Source organism: Esox lucius, chromosome 11, assembly GCF_011004845.1.
Source record: "Esox lucius isolate fEsoLuc1 chromosome 11, fEsoLuc1.pri, whole genome shotgun sequence".
Lineage (NCBI taxonomy): Eukaryota > Metazoa > Chordata > Actinopteri > Esociformes > Esocidae > Esox > Esox lucius.
In genome coordinates, this window is record NC_047579.1 from 38,710,517 (window position 1) to 38,734,193 (window position 23,677).

Consider the following 23,677-nt stretch of genomic DNA (forward strand, 5'->3'; position numbering starts at 1 on the left):
CATTCTAGTTGTGAGTAGATGAACACACCATTCAGACAAAGGAGATCATTAGTAAGCCAATGGCTTATAATACCTTATCTAACAGGTTATACAACTATTGCAAATGAGTGCCTTCCATTAGGATGAATTACATACTGTATGTATGCATTTATTCACTGTTTTATTTTAATACATTAATAGCTACTTGAGTTCAATGTAATGATCTGTACAAATGTTTACAGTACTAGACGGCTATTGCTAAAGGTTATCTAAAAAAAATTGAATATCATGGAAAAGGTCATTTCTTTCCTAATTCAAATCAAAAAGTGACACCCTCATATATTCTAGATTCATTACCCAAAGTGAAACATTTCAGGACTTTTTTGTTTCAGTGTTGATGATTGTGGCTTACAGCTCATGGAAATCAAAAATCCAGTATCTCAAAATATCTGAATAAAACATTTAGAATACAGATATGTCGACCTGAGAAGAGCTCTATTCATCTAATTAACTCGAAACACCTGCAAATGTAGCAATGCGGCGTGGCATGGAGGCAATCAGCCTGTAGCACTGCTAAGGTGTTATGGAAGCCCAGGTTGCTTTGATAGCGGCCTTCAGCTCGTCTGTGCTGTTGGGTCTGGTGTAACTCACTTTCCTCTTGACAATACCCCATAGATTCTGAGTTGGCTGGCAGTAAGACAATGGGCAGCAAACCAGTTACCAGTCGTTTTGGCACTGTGGGCAGGTGTCAAGTCCTGCTGGAAAAGAAAATCAGCATCTCCATAAAGCTTGTCAGCAGATAGAAGCATGAAGTGCTCTAAAATCTCCTGGTAGGCGGCCGCATTGACTCTGGGACTTGATAAAACACAGTGGACCAACACCAGCAGATGACATAGTACCACAAATCATCACTGACTGTGGAAACTTCACACTGGACTTCCAGCAACTTGGTTTCTGTGCCTCTCCACTCTTCCTCCAGACTCTGGGACCTCGATTTCCGAATTAAATGCAAAATGTACTCATCTGAAGGGAGGACTTTGGACCACTGAGCAACGGTCAAGTTATTTTTCTTATTCGCTCTGGTTCAGGAGTGGCTTGACACTAAGAAAGCATCACTCATAGCCCATTTCCTGAACACATCTGTGTGTGGTGACTCCAGCCTCAGTCCACTCCTTGTGAGGTTTCCCCAAGTTCTTGAATTGGATTTGATTGACAATCCTCTCAAGGCTGCGGTCATCCGTGTTGCTTGTGCACCTTTTCCCACCACACTTTTCCATTCCAGTCAACTTTCCCTGAATATGCTTTGATACAACACTCTGCGAGCAGTCAGCTTCATCGGCAATGACCTTCTGTAGCTTACCCTCATTGTGGAGGATGTCAATGAGTGTCTTCTGGACAACGGTCTTACCTCCTTATTAACCCGTACTACGAAAGGTGGAAAGGTTTTCCCCGAGGCTGTCATGGCAACTTAACGCTGCATCTCTAACCTGCTCCGAGCAGGTTCTCTTCATGATTAACTGGATGTTACCCTGCACTGCCCCTCCGCCCACAAAACGAAATACCAACGATATTCTTTACCAATCAACAAATTCATTGTTATTGAAACATAATACAAACTATATCCTTGACAATTCAACTAATGTGTTACATGTTGCTGTTTTCATTTGGAAAGAAAGAGAAACACAATATCAAACATCCAATCATCTATCTATGAATTTTCTGTACTTATTTTCTGTATTACGCTAAATAATTGCTCACAAAACGGAATACCAACGGTATTCTTTATCAACAAATTAATGGTTATTGGAACATAATACAAACTATATCCTGAACAATTCAACAAACGTAATACACGTTACTGTTTTTCATCAATACAATCCACAAACGACTTTTCCATATTTTCATGTAGGCTATTCTTTGAAATTGTGTACATGTTGTTTAAATTTTTCAGTTGTTCCATGTACATGTCTACCTCAGGAACCTCATTGATGCTATCCTTGCATTTCAGTTGCAGATGCTACCTTGCACTTTTTAATTTGCCTCCATTGCACATTTATACATACCACTTATAACATACATTGTTCTTACATTGCATAACTTTTTGCCAATGGAACAAGACAATTTCACTATTTGTAGATATTTAAAATAATCTGCCAATGGAACAAGACAAATTACATTATATTTAAGGCATATTTTCTAAAAAGGAGTGGTATATTCTAGCTTGTTAAGAAAAATGTACCTTATTTTAAGGATGGTTCGATTTCTTTACCTGAAAACAAGTTAAATATACTTGATAAGACAGACATTTTTTGCAGTGTAATTGTTTCACAATGTTTTCCTCTTCTACTTGCACTTGTGGTTAGATGATAACTGCATTTCGTTATACTGTACTTGTTCAATGACAATACAGTTTAATCTTATCTAATCTAATGAATAGCAATGATGTCAATGGAGACACCCAGGTAGCAGTCAGTTCTGGGCTATATCAGTACATCAACAGCCAGTGCTGCAAGATTTACATGAGATGGAGCCAGATGGAGGATCAGAAATAGATCCCGAAACCGACGTGTCGGATTTCGGGTCTTCGTCTGATTCAGATATTGAGCTGCCACCTCCAATCCTTTTTGCCACTGCGAGACAGGTGTTTGGGTCTGGGAGGGACGGCACGAATTGGGTGGAAAAGAGCAATGAGAGCACATCAGGAAGTCAACCATCGCAGAAAATCCTCACCTAGGGTGCAGGCCCAACCACCCAAGCCAGAGGACACATTGGCAGTGCACTCGACAGTTTTCTTTGTGGGGTGTGCAGATGCTGCAGCACTTCAGAGTCTTATTTGTGCACACAAAAAAGGAGCACGTCGGACATGTCTGTTCATGAACTCGAAGCATTCATTGTGCTCTTGTACAGTGGGGAGAACAAGTATTTGATACACTGCTGATTTTGCAGGTTTTCCCACTTACAAGGCATGTAATCTTTATCATAGGTACTCATCAAGTATGAGTGACGGAATCTACAAAAATCCAGAAAATCACTCCTCCATACAGACCTTCTCCAGATCCTTCAGGTTTCGGTGCTGTCGCTGGGCAATACGGACATTCAGCTCCCTCCAAAGATTTTCTATTGGGTTCAGGTCTGGAGACTGGCTAGGCCACTCCAGGACCTTGAGATGCTTCTTACGGAGCCACTCCTTAGTTGCCCTGGCTGTGTGTTTTCGGGTCGTTGTCGTGCTGGAAGACCCAGCCACAACCCATCTTCAATGCTCTTACTGAGGGAAGGAGGTTGTGGGCCGAGATCTCGCGATACATGGCCCCATCCATTCTCCCCTCAATATGGTGCAGTCGTCCTGTCCCCTTTGCAGAAAAGCATCCCCAAAGAATGATGTTTCCACCTCCATGCTTCACAGTTGGGATGGTGTTCTTGGGGTTGTACTCATCCTTCTTCTTCCTCCAAACACGGCGAGTGGAGTTTAGACCAAAAAGCTCTATTTTTGTCTCATCAGACCACATGACCTTCTCCCATTCCTCCTCTGGATCATCCAGATGGTCATTGGCAAACTTCAGACGGGCATGGACATGCGATGGGTTGGGGGACCTTGCGTGCGCTGCAGGATTTTAATCCATGACGGCGTGGTGTGTTACTAATGGTTTTCTTTGAGACTGTGGTCCCAGCTCTCTTCAGGTCATTGACCAGTTCCTGCCGTGTAGTTCTGGGCTGATCTCTCACCTTCTTCATGATCATTGATGCCCCATGAGGTGAGATCTTGCATGGAGCCCCAGACCGAGGGAGATTGACTGTCATCTTGAACTTCTTCCATTTTCTAATAATTGCGCCAACAGTTGTTGCCTTCTCACCAAGCTGCTTGCCTATTGTCCTGTAGCCCATCCCAGCCTTGTGCAGGTCTACAATTTTATCCCTGATGTCAAAACACAGCTCTCTGGTGTTGGCCATTGTGGAGAGGTTGGAGTCTGTTTAATTGAGTGTGTGGACAGGAGTCTTTTATACAGGTAACGAATGGAGTACAGGAGGGCCAAACTAAATAAAATGCAAATTAATTATTTAAAAATCATACAATGTGATTCCGTCTCTCACAGTTGAAGTGTCCCTATGATAGAAATTACAGACCCCTACATGCTTTGTTAGTAGGAAAACCTGCAAAATTGGCAGTGTATCACATACTTGTTCTCCCCACTGTATGTCTTGTCCCCACTGTTAAAATGTAATATTCAGATATTTTAATTAAGGTACCAACATTTTCATACCCACAGTCAAATGCTTCTTGTTGGCAAAATGGGTTTAAAACTTTCAAGCTATTCCATCCAACAATAAATGTTGCATCAAACAAGATGTCCAAAGTACCTGAATCAAGTCAAAGTCTTTTATTTATCAAATGCACTGAGTAACACAGCATCATTCTGAACAATGAAAATATTGTAACATGGCAAAAATATAGCAAAAAAAGATGTACAAATATAGCAACAAATGTACATTACAGTGTAAAATGCCATTGCTGGCACCAGCCCTTTTAGGATTGTTTACGACTTAGTGACTTATGTGTCCTCTTGACTACTCCTAACTTTTCACAGATTTAGATGCAGCTTTTAGTGCTAAAATCTTTGTGAAATACTCTTAGAACAAAAATTTAGGAGTCCTAAAGTTAGGACTGACACACCCATTTTGTTTAAAGAGTTACTTCTAAATCATCAAGTAAGGAGATACTTTTGGCCTTAAGATGTTTTGAGAATACAGCCCCTGGATATTGGCTATTACTCTGCATGTCACATATAATCAAATCATGTGTGGATGCAAATGAAATACTTGAGTGAGAAGTAGCGGTACAAGTACGGTCAGTCTTCTACAACACCTTGGAAACATTTTGATAAAAGTCCTCATTCACGCTGTGCAGTCCAGTACTGTCCTGAACAGACACATTAACATAATCTTCATCAGGGCTGTCACTGATTATTGACAAACAAGACACCCCCAAAACACCTTTATTTTGAATCTCTTCCTTTCCTTCACGCTCCTTCCCATTGACATATCCATCCTCTGCTTTTCCATAGTTGTTCGTGATTTTCTCCCTGTTCAGTTCACCATTCACTCTCTCCGGACATTTCCCGTAACACAGGTTTTCAAGATTCACATAGTCCGGTTCTTCTTCGTTTTCCTCCCACCTGTTGTATCTGTTCTCAGTACCTATTGCATGAATGTTGGGATTTTTATATTTGCAACTTCGAAATTAAATAATGTAAGTATCAACAGAAGTGTTTCTTTAACAGAAAATCTACTGATCTTTCCAATCTCGAGGTGAAACTCAAGTTCAGATTCTGGCTCTGAGTATCACTATAGTAAAACACTTACATTCTCTCTGGTTGGTCTCTGTAGATGGATTCCTGCTCCCCCTTGTCCTCTTCCTGACTAGATAGAGGACAACCAGAAACAGTGACAGCAGTATCAGCACACCAGTCCCTCCAGAGGCAATGAAGGGGACCATGGATGCTGGAGACAATAGAGGTATTAAAAAAAAGTCATAAAGATAAGTAAAGAAGTTGAAGTGGACAAATGGAAGTTACTTTTCATAGGACATAAAAGAAACTATAAACTTGACATGAAGGATAATAACTCATGTAAGAATACTCAAATTGTTCTACATTTTGGTTGATGAAGGATGATTTTAAAGCTTGTGTTATTTTACCTCTAATGGTGACGGTCAGATTACTCTTAGCTGACCCTAATGCCCAAGTGGAAACGTTGACTTCATAGCTACATCTGTAGTTCCCCTCATGTTTATACCCTGCAACAGGGAAGTGAAAGGAGGCAGAGTGGTTGACTGCTGGCTTAGTCTCAGTCCTGTTGGAGCCAGAGAAGTCCAGATGGAAGAGACCTCCAGGATACCGTGGCTGAATGGAGCAGGTGATGGAGAAGCTGTGACCCCTGGTGACCTCTGACCCCTTAGATCCCCAGAAAATCGAACGATTTGGAGCAATGAGGGAGATTTTCGGATGTAGAAGGACCACTGCAGAAAATATAAATAGGAATTTAACAGTGGTGATTCCATTCATAAATCCTGTATGTGTGATGGAGAAGGTAATCAGTCCATCAAGACTCTGCAAAACTATGATGATTAGATTGTTCTCAAACTATCTCACCTTCAGTTGAGTTACTGTAAGGAGAGCTGACGGCCTGGCCATTAGAGGTGGTTCTGTAGAGACAGCTGTATCTGCCCTGATGTGAAGCATCCATTTTAAACTGGGTTAACATAACTCTGGACTGTGAGGATCCAACAGTTACATTCATGACAGAGTCTCCATTCAGGTTGAAGATGAATTCTACAGCATTACATGGGATGAGGGTTGGGAGATTGCAGGTGAGTTGGACCTGCTCTCCATGTAAGATGTCAGAATAGGACGGGTCTATGGAGAGGGAAGGCTTCTGCAAGACCAAACCTGTAGGTCAAAACATCCAGTGAACTTACATTAACTGAGGGAACAGTCTGCTGGACTATATACTGAATTAGCCAGATACTCTGTTCCAGACTTTGTGAAACTGTAATTTCTCCACTAGGTGGCAGAATAGGGCTCAATATGGCAGTAATACTTAATGCTTAACAGGATTGTCCTGTTGGTGAGACATTTCTACATCTGTCAAAACATTCACACCAAATCCTGATGTAACTGAAGTTTAGACAAGAGACTCAAAGAAACTCCTTTACCTGAACAATTAACACCAGCGATGTTTCCATTACTACAATAATGCGTTCCTTGTGCTGTGTGTAAGCACTGTGTGATTGAACACTCACTGTCAGAGCAGGCAACATCCTGCTGCCAGATGGGCCCACTGCCCTGACCAAAGTAGGCCTTCTCTGGGGCCCACAGCGCTTTTCCACAACCCAGCTGTCTACACACAACGTTAACATCTTGCAGGTCCCATGTGTCTCCACACACAGTTTTCCACTGGCCAGCTTGATAGACCTCCACCCTCCCAGAGCAGAGGTCTGTCCCATTAACCAGTCGGATGTTTGGTTTAACTAGGAATGAAACAGAAGATTATGATTTGAAGCAATAAGTTGGCAGGTAACAAGAAACGGCATTGGGACACTAACCAAAAGGTTGCTGTATTGAATCCCTGAACCATCATGGTGAAAGTCTATCTCATTGGGTCTTTTACAAAGGCTGTTAACCCTTACTGCTCTAGGATTCTTGATTGTCACATAAGTATAATTTCTAATTTGTTGGATATTTCATAGTCCTTGAAAATGTTAAAACTATGTTGAGGCTTATGTTTTACATTTCAGATGTACAAGGTGTGTATACACAGCATTGTACACAACAATGTTGCTCATTTAAAAGGTACTCAGTAAAAGTAATTAAATTACCCATTGATATATTTTAAGAATTCCGCTCTCTTGTCCTGAACATAGTTAAACATGATCTTTCACATGACATTAATCTTCAGCCATTTAATTCACTCAATCAACTTTTTCCTCACTCTGGACTAACGTGTTAAAACTACTAAAGTATGCTTCTCAATTGGGAGTACTTTTATCAGTGTTACAAGATTCTAATTGACTGTGATAAGAGTATTTCAATGTTTCATACATTTTACATCTGTGAGTCATGACAGAAACACGGGGAGTGTTCTTACCTGAGCAGACAGCTATAGCATCTTTAGCCTGAAAACAGTCTTGGTGTTTCAACCCTCCATGTGAACATTCTGTGAGGTAACTCTCATTACCTCGACACCCAACATTATCCAGCCATGTAGTCCCACCACCACCCCTGTGTCCTAATTGGGCACTATCTAGGACACTTTTAGCCCTCCCACATCCCAGCTGGACACAAACCACATTGGCGTCATTGATGTCCCAGTTCTGACCACATACTCTTCCCCACTGGCCCTCGTAAAGAACCTCGACTCTTCCTGAACAGCGACTAGAGCCATTGACCAGTCTGATCTCTTCAGCTAAAATGTAGGAAAGAGAAAAATAATGAAAAATGAATACTAATAAAATAAGAAATTTGACATTATAGGAAAATGTGTTCTAGTCAATGTCTTTCTTTACACAAGTAACATTTGTACTTTTACATTGTATTTAATGTCCAATCATGTTACTAAATATTTTTAGAAGATTTGGTTTCACATATAGAAACTCCTACCTGCCAAAGATGATAAAGCCATTTGACAAACTGTTAGGGAGAAATATTATATTATAATCAAAACATTGTAGTGGAAAACAGAGGTTTAACAGAGGTTTCTCAGTGCATGAAGCACACACATCACACATACACACATCTTCTTCCGATTCATCCGGGGCCGGGTCGCGGGCGCAGCAGTCTAAGCAGAGATGCCCAGACTTCCCTCTCCCCAGACACTTCCTCCAGCTCTTCCGGGGGGACACCGAGGCGTTCCCAGGCCAGCCGGGAGACATAGTCCCTCCAGCGTGTCCTAGGTCTTCCCCGGGGTCTCCTCCCGGTGGGACGGGACCGGAACACCTTCCCAGGAAGGCGCTCCGGAGGCATCCGAAACAGATGCCCAAGCCACCTCAGCTGACCCCTCTCGATGTGGAGGAGCAGCGTCTCTACTCTGAGCTCCTCCCGGGTGACCGAGCTTCTCACCCTATCTCTAAGGGATCGCCCAGCCACCCTGCGGAGAAAGCTCATTTCGGCCGCCTGTATCCGGGATCTTGTCTTTTTGGTCATGACCCAAAGCTCATGACCATAGGTGAGAGTAGGAACGTAGATTGATTCTTCACCACGACAGACCAATACATTGACCGCATTACTGCAGAAGCTGCACCGATCCGTCTGTCAATCTCCCGTTCCATCCTTCCCTCACTCGTGAACAAGACCCCTAGATACTTAAACTCCTCCACTTGAGGCAGGCACTCTCCACCAACCTGAAGTGGGCAAGCCACCCTTTTCCGACTGAGGACCATGGCCTCGGATTTGGAGGTACTGATTCTCATCCCCACCGCTTCACACTCGGCTGCAAACCGTCCCAGTGCATGCTGAAGGTCCTGGTTTGAAGGAGCCAACACGACAACATAATCCGCAAAGAGCAGAGACGAAATTGTGTGGTCCCCAAACCTGACACCCTCCGGCCCCTGGTTGCGCCTAGAAATTCTGTCCATAAATATTATGAACAGAACCGGCGACAAAGGGCAGCCCTGCCGGAGTCCAACATGCACTGGGAACAAGTCTGACTTACTGCCGGCAATGCAGACCAAGCTCCTGCTTCGGTCGTACAGGGACCTGACAGCCCTTAGCAAAGGACCCAGGACCCCATATTCCTGAAACACTCTCCACAGGATGCCGCGAGGGACACAGTCGAATGCCTTCTCCAAATCCACAAAACACATGTGGATTGGTTGGGCAAACTCCCATGAACCCTCCAACACCCCGTAGAGGGTATAGAGCTGGTCCAGTGTTCCACGGCCCGGACGAAAACCACACTGTTCCTCCTGAATCCGAGGTTCTACTATCGGCCGTATTCTCCTCTCCAGAACCCTGGCATAGACTTTCCCGGGGAGGCTGAGAAGTGTGATCCCCCTATAGTTGGAACACACCCTCCGGTCCCCCTTCTTAAAAAGAGGGACCACCACCCCGGTCTGCCATCCCAAAGGCACTGTCCCCGACCGCCACACGATGTTGCACAGGCGTGTCAACCAAGACAGCTCCACAACATCCAGAGACTTGAGGTACTCAGGGCGGATCTCATCCACTCCCGGTGCCTTGCCACCGAGGAGTTTCTTGACCACCTCAGCAACTTCAGCCCGGGTGATGGACGAGTCCACCTCTGAGCCCTCATCCTCTGCTTCCTCAATGGAAGACGTGACGGCGGGATTGAGGAGATCCTCGAAGTACTCCTTCCACCGCCCGACGACATCCCCAGTTGAGGTCAACAGCTGCCCACCTCTACTGTAAACATCGTTGGTAGGGCACTGTTTCCCTCTCCTGAGGCGCCGGACGGTTTGCCAGAATCTCTTCGAGGCCAGCCGATAGTCCTTCTCCATGGCCTCACCGAACTCCTCCCAGGCCCGAGTTTTTGCCTCCACGACCACCCGGGCTGCAGTCCGCTTGGCCTGTCGGTACCCGTCAGCCGCCTCAGGAGTCCCACAAGCCAACCAGGCCTGATAGGACTCCTTCTTCAGCTTGACGGCATACCTTACTTTCGGTGTCCACCACCAGGTTCGGGGATTTCCGCCTCGACAGACACCGGAGACCTTACGGCCACAGCTCCTAGCGGCCGCTTCGACAATGGCGTTGGAGAACATGGTCCACTCGGACTCAATATCTCCAACCTCCCTCGGGATCCAGTCGAAGCTCTGCCGGAGGTGGGAGTTAAAGATCTCTCTGACAGGAGACTCGGCCAGACGTTCCCAGCAGACCCTTACAGTATGCTTGAGCCTGCCGAGTCTGTCCAGCTTCCTCCCCCGACATCGCATCCAACTCACCACCAGGTGGTGATCAGTTGACAGCTCTGCCCCTCTCTTCACCTGAGTGTCCAAGACATACGGCCACAGGTCAGATGAAACAACAACAAAGTCGAACATCGACCTGCGGCCTAGGGTGTCCTGGTGCCATGTGCACTGATGGACACCCTTATGCTTGAACATGGTGTTCGTTATGGACAAACTGTGACTAGCACAGAAGTCCAATAACTGAAAACCACTCGGGTTCAGATCAAGGGGGCCGTTCCTCCCTATCACACCCCTCCAGGTGTCACTGTCGTTGCCCACGTGGGCGTTGAAGTCCCCCAGTAGAACGATAGAGTCCCCAGTCGGAGCACTTTCCAGCACCCCTCCCAGAGACTCCAAGAAGGTTGGGTACTCTGCACTGCCGTTCGGCCCGTAGGCACAAACAACAGTGAGACACCTATCCCCGACCCGTAGGCACAGGGAAATGACCCTCTCGTTCACCGGGGTAAACTCCAACACATGGGGGCAGAGCTGGGGAGCTATAAGCAAACCCACACCAGCCCGCCGCCTCTCACCATGGGCAACTCCAGAGTGGTGAAGAGTCCATCCTCTCTCAAGGAGTGTGGTTCCAGAGCCCAAGCCGTGCGTAGAGGTGATCCCGACTACCTCTAGTCGGAACCTCTCAACCTCACGCACGATCTCAGGCTCCTTCCCTGCCAGCGAGGTGACGTTCCACGTCCCTAGAGCTAGTTTCCGTGTCCAGGGATCGGGTTGTCTAGGCCCTCGCCTTCGACTGCCGCCCGATCCTCTCCGCACCGACCCCTTATGGTCCCTCCTGTGGGTGGTGAGCCCACGGGAAGGCGGCCCCACGTCGCTCCTTCGGGCTAAGCCCGGCCGGGCCCCATGGGGAAAGACCCGGCCACCAGGCGCTCGCATACGAGCCCCAACCCCGGGCCTGGCTCCAGGGTGGGGCCCCGGCTGCGCCATCCCGGGCGACGTCACGGAACTCAAAAATATTTTCATCATTAAGGGGTGTTTTGAACTGCTCTTAGTCTGACCCGTCGCCTAGGACCTGTTTGCCTTGGGAGACCCTACCAGGGGCATATAGCCCCAGACAACATAGCTCCTAGGGTCACTCGGGTACTCAAACCCCTCCACCACGTTAAGGTGGCAGTTCATGGAGAGGTATGAGGCATTATAATTATTTTCTGTAATATGGAACACAGGTTATATATACATTTCCTCACCATTTTTTTATATTTACCCCTGTGCAGCTGTACATTTGAATTACTTTTTATAGAAATGGAAATGACCACGTTCATCAACAACAAATAAAATTGAAGGAACCTGAAGTCCTTGAGTAATGGTCTGTAACTAACCAAAGCACCACTGAAGGTGTTAGGAGAGGTTGCATCATCGCCTGGCATGGATGTGACACTGATATGAGAGAATGCAAAGTGTGCAAAGCTGTTATCAATGCATAGAGTGGCTACTTTAAAGAGTCTACAATATTAAATGTATTTGGATCTTTTTACATTTTTAGTTGTTCATAATTACACTGTTATTTTACACTGTGGAAAATAGTAAAACTAAAGTAATTCCCTGGAATGGGTTGGTTTTCAAACTTCTACAAGTACTGTGTGTTGTTTTGTAATCTACACCCTTCATTAAGCCGAATGGTATATTTAGAGCACACTATTTCCTTTCTGAAACCATTCTGTATGAGAGGTTCTTCTTCTCACTTGTAGTTTACGTGTTGGCCTGAGTATTACAAACTATCTTTTGAGCAATAGCCTGGTCAACATATCCCTTACAAAGGATAGCTATTGTCAATTTTACAATTAATAAAAACATGTTTTACGGGGGATACGTGGATTGGTTCTAAGTTGCAAAATAAGTTAAGTTAACCTAAGCACCACAATTCCAGAATCCATACATAACTATGGTTTTCCAGCACACAGCTTAATGCACTACAGTAGCTATGTTGGTCAGTTCTACTCAGGATTTAAACAGCTGAATATAAAGCTCTGGAAAAAATTAAGATACCAACATTTTCTTTCCAAAAAAGTGGACTGTTTTGAGTGAGGAACAGTAGCATTCAATTGGCAGTGGTCTCTTAATTTTAACACTTCTATTCCTCACTAAAATCCTTCCCTTTTGACTTTTTTGGAAAGGAAAAGTTGCAGGGTCTCTTCATTTTTTTCAGAGCTTTAAATGTTCATTTTATTTTCACTTAGATATTGTGGGTTACTGTCAATAAGTGAATCAGGAAAAAGCCACCATCAAAAGTGAATGAGTCCCACCCTGCCTGTTCACAGATACCCTGCCTCTCATTTACATAAAAGGATGTTTTTCATTTGCCTTACAACCACAGGAAACCAAAAATACTTAACCCTTAAGTTATGTTAGAATCAAATTGACCCGTTTTAAGAAAATGTCTGGAATACCATTTTGGTTATTTTGATCTAAATGAAACTTGGTATTATCCTCAACATTGTGTTTACGAACATATAAAATGAAAGGCAACCAAATTACAAAATAGGACTATAAAAAAAATAGGGTCAAAGTGACCCGGTGGTGGAGAACCAGTGAACATGTTTGTTGAAAATCCTGTTTGTTGTAGCAAATTCTAGTTTGTAAAGAATCACACACTGAACCAGGGAAACGCATCTTTTAATCACCATGCTGCATCTTCTTCTCCTCACGTGTCACTCTTTCTCTCTACCACTCTTCCCACCTAGAGTGCCCCCTAGGGTATTAAGTGGTATAAGATTAACCCCTATAACACAATGTTTAATGCAATGTAGTAATGAAATAATGATTTACAGAATATGTGGTCACAACACTGCTGAGTGCAGATAGAGTGGAAAAAACATATTCCTTTGTCTCACAGGAAATGCTTTGTTGTGTAGTGCAAGAAGTACTGTTCATAACTTTTCCAAGGTGAAATTACTTATAGGGCTTGCTAAGGACCCTGTGCATATGTTATTTTGCAGACTACAAGTCCAAAAATGAATCAGCAACTAGCTTGTGGGAGACAAAGACAGGCCTAGAAATATTCCATGCAACCTTGTTACTTGAGCGATTTTATATTGTATTTATTGTATATTCTCTAGAGTAGTTCACTTAGATTACTGACAAACGACCAGCACGTCTTGTGACAGACAAACAGCACGGGGTGTGAGAGCCTCTCAGAAACCTAGCCTCTGTGAAGATCGTCATGACCAGCCCTGCTCCATCTCATTCCCTAACTTTGGATTTGTGTGTAACATGTACTGACCCGAAACATTGATGTTGTCACCATGATCATAATATCTAGACATTATTAAGCAGAACATTGTCTAAAATATTTAAAGTATTTTTAAATTTTGTCCATCATAGCAAATAGAGATACATTTCTGTTTTTGGAGTAAGAAAATGAGTGTTCATCATATGGTAAATGTGGTCTAAATGGACAATATAAAAAAATTAAACTAGTAAATGTTAAAATTGATATTAGTAATTAGTTGGTTATGGATGTCAAACATCTGTTGGGGGCTAAAATATCAATAGTGAGTACTGGGTAGTGATTTAACACCCCGGGCCAATTTGCCCTGCTAACATGAGTGGAAACAAAATGTTAACATAACACAAGGGTTACCGTAGATATTTTCCACATTGAATTAACCTTCATAAAATCCGTCTTGAAAAAGAAAAACCCTACAATTACAATCTGGACCATAAAAAAAATTACACTCTTTCATCTTTTAGCCCTTTTATTAATTGTATCTAAAAAAAAAAAAAAGATTTTCAATAAGGCAGTGCATCAAAAGAAAGTTCGACATTCTCTTTATTTTGATATACAAAATGTCATTAATACAAAATGCACCCTCACTCATGTCATCCCATGGTGCCGGCCCTCCATTTCTTGAAATAAAGTAATAAATTGTCATGGATTTACTGTAGGTATTACAATTGGAGATGGTGCCCTTAAGGCTGATGGTACCATTGTCACGAACAGTGACACACTAGGTAAACATCTAATTAGGGTGTATTTGTTTGATTAACTTAGTAAGACAATGAGACTCCGCCATTAATTTACGTTTTACGTTACGTTAGCTAGCTACAAACACTGATGTCTGTCTGCCTGACATCTTAAAAGTAGTTGCTAGACAGGGATGAGCCAAGATGGGGAGATGCAACTTGAATGAAAAATTATTGGAGGAAAATAAGTTTCGAAGGTGGTTGGCGTCGGCAGGAAACCAGTACGAGGCAAGTGCAATTTGGGGTGCCTACACCATTGAGAAGAGAGCAGCAGAGCTATGCCACATATCTTGACGAGAGTTTGGCATGGTGTTACGAAACAATGTTGGGGTGATGTTGAAGGCTTACGTAGGAGCTGCACTACAGCTGTCGAGCGTTCAGCGTTGCCATCAGTAGTCAAACCTTTAGAAACGCCCCCTTTGAAATTACTGCTGCTACCATAGACTGTATAAATAAGGCTGCTACAATACTTGCGTTGCCTCTCCTCCAGTGGCAGTGGCCAGCTTCTTATGACAAGCCGTTTTAACATTTATTCGCTATACTTGACTATCCGGAATTAACATGACAGATATCAACACCGTAATTTTGACTAGTCGTAATTACATTGTGACTAGTCAGAATTTTGTTTCAAGATATCTGTAACGTCATTCTGACTAGTCAAAACTACAGTTAAAGTTATAATTCAGTTTTGACTAGTCAAAAGTGAATTAGAGATATCAGCAATGACCTCCTGAAAACGACACTCGACACGTTCACATCCCAAATGGAAATTGAAGATATCGGTAATTTAGTTTTGACTAGTCAAAATAATATCTCAAACGTCATTATGACTATTTCGAATTGTTTTTCATGACTTTTCTCATGCTAGGCATCAGATCATAATGGCCGAGCAACGCATTTCGGTGTTAGCAGGAAGGGCGGTTTCAGTTGTGGATAGAATAGTTACAAAATGTCATGAAATAGAACGAGCTTTTGTGGCGAAACAACTTTTGAATGAAAGTAAATCTTCTGTATTTCTTGCTAAAAGCGCCTGTCGTTCACTGCATGCAGCTTTAAAGATTCTGTCAAAAACTAGAACTTCGGCCTCACGCAGGTCTGACAATGCTTGCCATACGGTGGAAGAGTAGTAATGTGTTTGAATACAAGCAAGCCACACTCCCTCCCCTGACTCCTACATGTAACTACAATAACCCGCAAAATAATTTTGCCCAACTAAAACCCCAATTCATGATATCTGTAATTACATTTTGACTAGGCAGAATGAAAGTTAAATATATCTCTAATTTGAGATAGCTCCAATCAAATTGAATTCGAAGATATCTATAATTTGATAATAGATATCTACAATTACAATATGACTGGCTGAAATTCCAGTTTCCGATATCTTCAATTTAATTCAGACTAGTCAGAATTCCAGTTCAAAATATCTACAATTTTATTTAAGATATCACAAAAGAACGATCTAGGATATCTTAAATTGATGGGAATTCAAGATACCTTGAACTGGAATCGTGACTAGTCAGAATTCAATTATAGATATCCGGAACTGTAATTACAACTAGTCAGAATTCAGTTGAAGATGTCAACAATAGACATTGCGGATATCTGCAACTGATTTAAAGATATCTGTAACGAGAAACCTCATAGACATGAATGGCAATAGTCGTTTAAAACTGACTAGTCAAAACTGAATTACAGATATCTCCAACTGTCGTTTTGACTAGTCAGAATGCTGTTAGAGATATCTTGAATTGGAGTTTTGACTAGGCGAAATTATGTTGCAGATATCTGTAAGGAATATCCAGTATAGCGAATAAATGTTAAAACGGCTTGCCATAGCTTCCTGAAACGCTGCGATTGAATTATTGATGGTTGATGCGCCCGTTCATTCTGTCTTGTGAATTGAAATAATAAGAAAGACAGATTTTTGGGGGCAGATTGGGTGTATTGACTCATACACGTAATGGTATGTCATATTGGTATTATGTAAAAATTACAGATTTGCAGCATGTCGGTTTCAGCTCTTTGGGCTTCTGGCGCATATAAACAGTATACTGTATATAAACAGGCGTGTGCCATTCATGTGGGAAGTATTCTTGAGTACCTGTTTCTAATAATTACCACTTAAAAACATTAATTTCAAATAAAGCACTGCTCTCTTCCTATTCTGGAAATGGGATGTTTTGCAATTTAAACTCACCTATTGTCAGATGGAGGAGACTTCTCCATACTCCGATCTTCATAGTGGAAATGAAAGAGGATTACAGGACTGGACAGACTTTGTGGTGAAATGGGGCGATCAGTCTCTATCAAAGAAAGCCTAGTAAATGTGAGATGTTAATATACCAGAAGGAAACCTGTAAAAAGCTTAACTTCCTCATTTGTGCTGTCAAGCCTATGTGGTGTGGCTTTACTCTCAAATTCCTGTGTTTTTGTTATATGATGTTATTCTCTATGGACTCTCCTAGAATGTATTTTGTCAGTTAGCATTTATTTCAACAGGGAAGTCAGATGAGACCGAAGTCTTATTTACACCTGAGCCCTGCATAGAACACAAGCAAACATATTTAAATACAAAACATTCCACCAAAATATATAGAACACACACATTTAATAGACATTAAAAACTATAAAAGCAATTAAGAGAAAGTTACAGCTGTTGTCACGCAGACCAATGATTAACTATGAATTCTTTAGTCATCTGCGATTCCATTACCCGCAGTATTAGACTAAAGAATCAGCCGGCGATCGTTGTAAGAAAAAAAGTTGTTAAAAAACGGTCAATGACTGGCAGCTATGGCTGCCAAACATTGACCGTAAAATTAGAGTAAAATACCCTAATTCTAACAATGTGTAAAAACATTAAATTTACAGAAAACTTCATTAAAATGTTTACAGAAAAATACCGTTATTTTACCCAAATAATTATGATCAATCACATTCAATAAAGGGACAATCCTAAAAATTCGACAGAAAAATATCATTATTTTACAAATGTTACCCAAATAATTATGATTAATCACCTTCAATAAAGGGACAATCCTAAAAACATAATTTTCACTGTCAATTAAAATGTCATAGGGAATTAACTACAAATAAAGTAAACACCACTATTGATTCTAAAATCCTTTTATTAAATGTATTCAGATGTAAATTTACAATATCAACCAATTATTCACAAACAGTTCTTTAGAGCCCCCCAGGAGGAACTGAAAAACTAAAAATGGTAGTTCTCCATGTGTGTAACATGTGTGTCTGTAAGATTTTCTATCAAAATTAGGTCAATATTTCCCCTTTGAAATGGATGGAGGAAGCAACAAATTGTGCTGTTGAGCTGAGGGAGTTGTGGTCTTCTTCTTCTTCATTCTCTTAACCCTTGGGGGCTCTGTATAAGGTAGTTCTGATAACATTTAAGAATCCTAACTATACAGTGTATTTTAAGTAAAATTAAAACATACCACAAAAGGTCAATTAATCTGTAACAGATGTGCAACACAGCAGAAAGATCAGACTTCCTCCAAATGGGCAGTAATTGTCTGGATCTGCTCCTGGAGGGGACACACACACAGTAAATATTACTGAAAGGTCTTTACTGTAAAAAGTAGAATTTTATTTATAGTTCATTTTAAATGAACACTGCTGGACTTTCAGTTTTGTAGCATTTTCCCAAACAGCTGCAGAAAATAGTGACTACATTTTAAATGGAAAGACCAACTCAAGAATCCTCAGGTTCTCAGCTCTGCACTGTGGTCAAGCAAACCCACGCCCACAGATCAAGCAGTGTGAACGTTAACACAGCTCCCAGCTAAGAAGCTACAGTGAAGATTTCTGCTAAAAACATGGTGTAAATGACAACTTTTCAGGTCAATGTGGCTTGTCTGGAGTTTTGAAAACTTGTGTTACGATAGACAAGCAGTATGAAGGCCTTTTTATGTTTTTGTAAAATTGTTTTTTAACGTTTGAAACAAAGCCACTGTTGACTACAGTTGTTTGGGAGGATGCAGAAAGCTGTTCTCATGTGAAACTCCAGGAGTGTTTTGTGAATTGAAAAAAAATTACCTGACCTTCTTTTAGAATGAGGGTTAGGTAATGCCTGATTTTTTATTCAAAGTGACCTACCTTTGTAAACAAACGACATTTACATTTTCTATTAAGTTAAAGGTTTTTACCCAGAAGGGATGTTAAAGTTGGTTAGGGTTAGAGTTAGTTAAAGTGGCCATTGGACTGCAGAGCTATTTCCTGGATAACTTTGGGGAATGACCAGCCAACTTACATTACTGCGCACTCCCATTGTGTTACAAATACTACTGGCCAGCATGATGGAAAAGTCATAGAAAAGGGATTCATGTTTATGTGTGGAATGGAATTCATGTTTGTGCCACTACGTACATTTTCATATTTGAAATAAGTTGTTTAACCATTGTCAACCATTTGGCACCACTGGATTCATACACAGCACATAGATGAGTACAATATTGTTTGTCTTTGTGCTGACAAACTGGCAGTACTATGGCCACTAGTATGCACCTTATACATTCACAGTCTTTATGTCAGGATAACATGAATACTCACTGGCTCCTAAGATCTTGTGGCAGGAGACTTTTCATTTCCAAAATGTTTGGTTCATGAGGGGAAAACACACAGACAACAAAGAATATTAGCCAGTTTACTGTTGGAGACATAGACATGCAACAATATTAATCAACAGCCTCACACATACATTAATTCTTACATAATATTTTTATTATGACTGATGTGAACTTTTTTTTTTCTTCATTCTCTCTATGTTTTGCCTCTGCTTGCCTACCTGTCCATGGGTTTAATGCTGCACCCCAGCAGCCGGTGATATCTTGTCACTTCTGGTTCTTCAGCCTTATCATGATCACACAGGTGATGCACAACTACAGGTTCTTTGCTGTGTGAAGTACATATGGACACAGTGAAGAATATGGTAAATGGCTTGTTCTTGCATATATATTGCTTTTCTAGTATTATCAACCACTCAAAGCACTCTACAATACATGTCAATCATTCACCCATTCACACACTGATGGCAGGCTCTACCAGGGTGCCAACCCATGAGGAAACTCATGAGGGAGCCCTAATTATTTACACTCTCAACTAGATAAGGAACACCAGATGAGAGATAAGGATGGTAGCTATGATAAGCATTCAGTCTCATTCAGTCTCTCAGACTGATCAGGATGTATTAGGCAAATAGTACGATTCATATAAATACCTCTTAAACATTCAAATATTGCTTCCTTTGTAGTATAGGCTATATATTGTTTTACTTACTTTTCCCTCTGGCAATCATCACCTTGCCTTGATGAGCATCTCTCTGGAATTAAAATAATATCAGTGAATGTATGTATTATGTAAACAATAAACACATACATAGAACTTAACATACATTTACATTCATTGAAACTTAGACAAGCAAGTACAATGTTATACGTAACGTACGTTAACGCTATTACTGAGCTGAACATTAGGTTGACTCAGCAACAAGTGTCTGTAATGTTAGTACCATAACGTTAATGGTATTATAAATATTTGCTGCCTGTAAACAGAACAAGCAAACCATCTCGACTAAAACCACACTCAATATTAACGTTGTGTTTTGCTAACATGAATCAAGCCGAGCTTAACAAGCTAGCTAATGTTAGATAACGTTACCACATTAAGTTACCTTTAACATCAGTTAACGTTAATTACTCAGCATTTAGCTAACCCAGGGGTGTCAAACCGGTTCCACGGAGGGCCGAGTGTCTGCAGGTTTTTGGTTTTTCCTTTAAATTGGTTCCTAGTTCATACCTACACAACCAGGTGAGGGTAGAAACTAACCAATCAGTGACCTAATTAACCAATCAAGTACAAGGAGAGAGCAAAAACCTGCAGACACTCGGCCCTCCGTGGAACCGGTTTGACACCTGTGAGCTAACCTAACAGTCTGACAACGTTACAGTCTAAATTATGGATATGAACACAAACATTACGTTAGGGTATTAACTTAGAAAAACAACAGGGAAATGTTTTCTTACCTGATATCGCCAGGATAACGTTATAACGTGAAGTTCATGCTAGGAGAGTAAACAGATCCTGACTCTTCCACTCTGTCCATATTCCCATTTTTGTTCTCCGTTGAAATCCCACAACTCATATTCACTCAAATAATAATTTGGCATGCAGATGTAAACGTAATTCATTAGGAGTGGAGCGACAGAGTAGCGCTGAAGTGCCAGTTTCCTGGATGACAGCCACATTGACCAATCATACAAATTCAAATTCAAACGGCTTTATCAGATGGCTTTAACACTGTACATATTGCCAAAGCAAGCGTTTGGATTTAAAAATATTAATAGGAATAGGAAACAATATTTACAATAAATTTATAATAATCTATACTTTTTGTAATACTGTAACTATGATTGACTCAATCATAGTCACAAGCAATCAATCTCAGTCAATAAGTAAATAATAACAATGAATGAATCAATCTATCTATTTGTGTCAATTAAAATTGTCATTAAAACAGTAGTAAAGTAACAGGCTACAGTTAAAACAAGTAGTCTGTTGTCAATATAACAGTAATAACAAAGAAGAAGAAAAAAGTTAGAAAATATATATACTATAATATAATATATACAAAATTTACATAAACAAAATTTAAATAAATACATAAAATAGTAAGCGTACTGTATGTGTTAAAAAAGGAAAGTAATACATTAAAATAAAATAAATAAATAAAATAGTGTGTGTGTGTGTAAAAAAAAAACAAAAAAAACTTTAAAAAATCTATTATTTTATACACTCACCTAAAGAATTATTGGGAAAACCATACTAATACTGTGTTTACCCCCTTTCGCCTTCAGAACTGCCTTAATTCTACGTGGCATTGATTCAATAAGGTGCTGAAAGCATTCTTTAGAAATGTTGGCCCATATTGATAGGATAGCATCTTGCAGTTGATGGAGATTTGTGGGATGCACATCCAGGGCACGAAGCTCCCGTTCCACCAAATCCCAAAGATGCTCTATTGGGTTGAGATCTGGTGACTGTGGGGGCCATTTCAGTACAGTGAAATGATTTGAGCTTTGTGACATGGTCCATTATCCTGCTGGAAGTAGCCATCAGAGGATGGGTACATGGTGGTCATAAAGGGATGGACATGGTCATAAACAATGCTCAGGTAGGCCGTGGCATTTAAACGATGCCCAATTGGCACTAAGGGGCCTAAAGTGTGCCAAGAAAACATCCCCCACACCATGACACCACCACCAGCAGCCTGAGCAGTGGTAACAAGGCATGATGGATCCATGTTCTCATTCTGTTCACGCCAAATTCTGACTCTAACATCTAAATGTCTCAACAGAAATCGAGACTCATCAGACCAGACAACATTCTTCCAGTCTTCAACTGTCCAATTTTGGTGAGCTTGTGCAAATTGTAGCCTCTTTTTCCTATTTGTAGTGGAGATGAGTGGTACCCGGTGGGGTCTTCTGCTGTTGTAGCCCATCCGCCTCAAGATTGTGCGTGTTGTGTCTTCACAAATGCTTTGCTGCATACCTTGGTTGTAACGAGTGGTTATTTGAGTCAAAGTTGCTCTTCTATCAGCTTGAATCAGTCGGCCCATTCTCCTCTGACCTCTAGCATCAACAAGGCATTTTCGCCCACAGGACTGCCGCATACTGGATGTTTTTCCCTTTTCACACCATTCTTTGTAAACCCTAGAAATGGTTGTGCGTGAAAATCCCAGTAACTGAGCAGATTGTGAAATACTCAGACCGGCCCGTCTGGCACCAACAACCACGCCACGCACAAAATTGCTTAAATCACCTTTCTTTCCCATTCTGACATTCAGTTTAGAGTTCAGGAGATTGTCTTGACCAGGACCACACCCCTAAATGCATTGAAGCAACTGCCATGTGATTGGTTGATTAGATAATTGTATTAATGAGAAATTGAATAGGTGTTCCTAATAATCCTTTAGGTGAGTGTATAATCAGATTTCTATTGAGAATAAAAGTACAGCTGATTACTTACCAATGTTTCAAGAATTTTTGCCAGACAATGGAAGTAAAGCCATTAAATATCACTTAATGTTATCATCATCCAGGAACTGCCTACACACTCTGGCCATATGAGGCTGGGCATTGTCCTGCACCAGGAGGAAACCAGAGCCCACTGCACCAGCGTAAGGTCTGATTATGGGTCTGAGGATTTCATCCTGGAACCAAACAGCAGTCATCGTACCATTAGCTAGTGTAATGTAATGAGAAATGTCTGTTGAGGAAGAGTGGAAGTGTATTCGACGAAGAGACGCATCTCACCCACCAAGTCTCCAACACACCCTTGGTGATGTTAATCAGGTGTCCTGGGCAACCTTTGCTTCTCTAAAGATCTGGGATACCAGGTGTGGGCCATCAGTAAATCGAAGTGACCAGACTGATCATCTCTGAGTTCCCTGAGTACCTTTTCTAAGAACTTCCAGCATACCATGGTCATTTATGGTTGCGTATGCTGACAAGCAATATGGAGTCAGATTTCATATTTATCACTAAGGTTACGTTCCCTTGCACTCGTTTTCCTAGCCGTCCCCTGGAAACCTCACTGACCCACCGCCAAACCGGTCATTCTGGATGATGTTGCAGGCAGCATAACGTTCACCACGGCGTCTCCTGTCTCTTTCACGTGTGTTACGTGTGACCTGTTCTTATCTGTGAAGAGAACGGGGCGCCGATGGCAGACCTGCCAATTCTGGAGTCCTCTGGCGAATGCCAGTCAAGCTGCATGGTGCTAGGCTGTGAACACAGGTCCCACTAGAGGATGTCGGGCCCTCATGCCACCCTCATGGAGTCTGTTTCTGACAGTTTAGTCAGAAACATACACACCAGTAGCCTGCCTGAATTCATTTTGTAGGGCTCTGGCAGTGCTCCTCCTGTTCCTCCTCGCACAAAGGAGCAGATAGTTTCAAGATTTATTTGTCAGATGCACCGAACAACACAGAGTCACCCTGTACATTGACATTCTTGTGACATGGCACCCAACAACTACATAGTGAAAATTGAGAAGAAAAATATATAAGCAAAAATAAAATCCTAACAAAAAAACAGTAGCAGCAGTTTAAAAAGTTAAAAAGAGTACTGTAAACTAGCAGAAATCTGGGTAGTAGTATTGGCAAGTATGGCAAAAAAAGGAGACAACTGCACCTTTTTCTTTCCGTTCCAAGATGTAAAAAAGGAAGATTTTAAGTGAGGA

General features: G+C 41.6%; 1 protein-coding gene and 1 long non-coding RNA gene across 3 annotated transcripts; both read right to left on the minus strand.

Moving 5' to 3' along the window:
* Positions 1–4,374: 4,374 nt before the first annotated feature.
* LOC105013100 (scavenger receptor cysteine-rich domain superfamily protein) lies at positions 4,375–16,713 on the minus strand. Of its 2 annotated transcripts, none has more exons than XM_010874392.5 (8): positions 16,617–16,713; positions 8,133–8,162; positions 7,621–7,938; positions 6,776–7,003; positions 6,126–6,422; positions 5,672–5,992; positions 5,338–5,475; positions 4,375–5,172 (listed from the first exon to the last, which is right to left on the minus strand). In XM_010874392.5, the coding sequence occupies exons 1-8, from the start codon at positions 16,657–16,659 to the stop codon at positions 4,832–4,834; spliced, it is 1,716 nt and encodes a 571-aa protein (XP_010872694.5). In that variant the 5' UTR covers positions 16,660–16,713; the 3' UTR covers positions 4,375–4,831. The 2 variants fall into 2 exon arrangements, with proteins under 2 accessions (XP_010872694.5, XP_010872693.5); XM_010874391.5 differs by having other exon boundaries at positions 6,689–7,003.
* A 2,532-nt stretch (positions 16,714–19,245) lies between these two features.
* LOC109616309 lies at positions 19,246–20,637 on the minus strand. Its single transcript, XR_002197419.3, has 3 exons — positions 20,461–20,637; positions 19,715–19,757; positions 19,246–19,331 (listed from the first exon to the last, which is right to left on the minus strand). It is a non-coding gene; the product is annotated as an uncharacterized LOC109616309 (long non-coding RNA).
* Between the last annotated feature and the right edge of the window lie 3,040 nt (positions 20,638–23,677).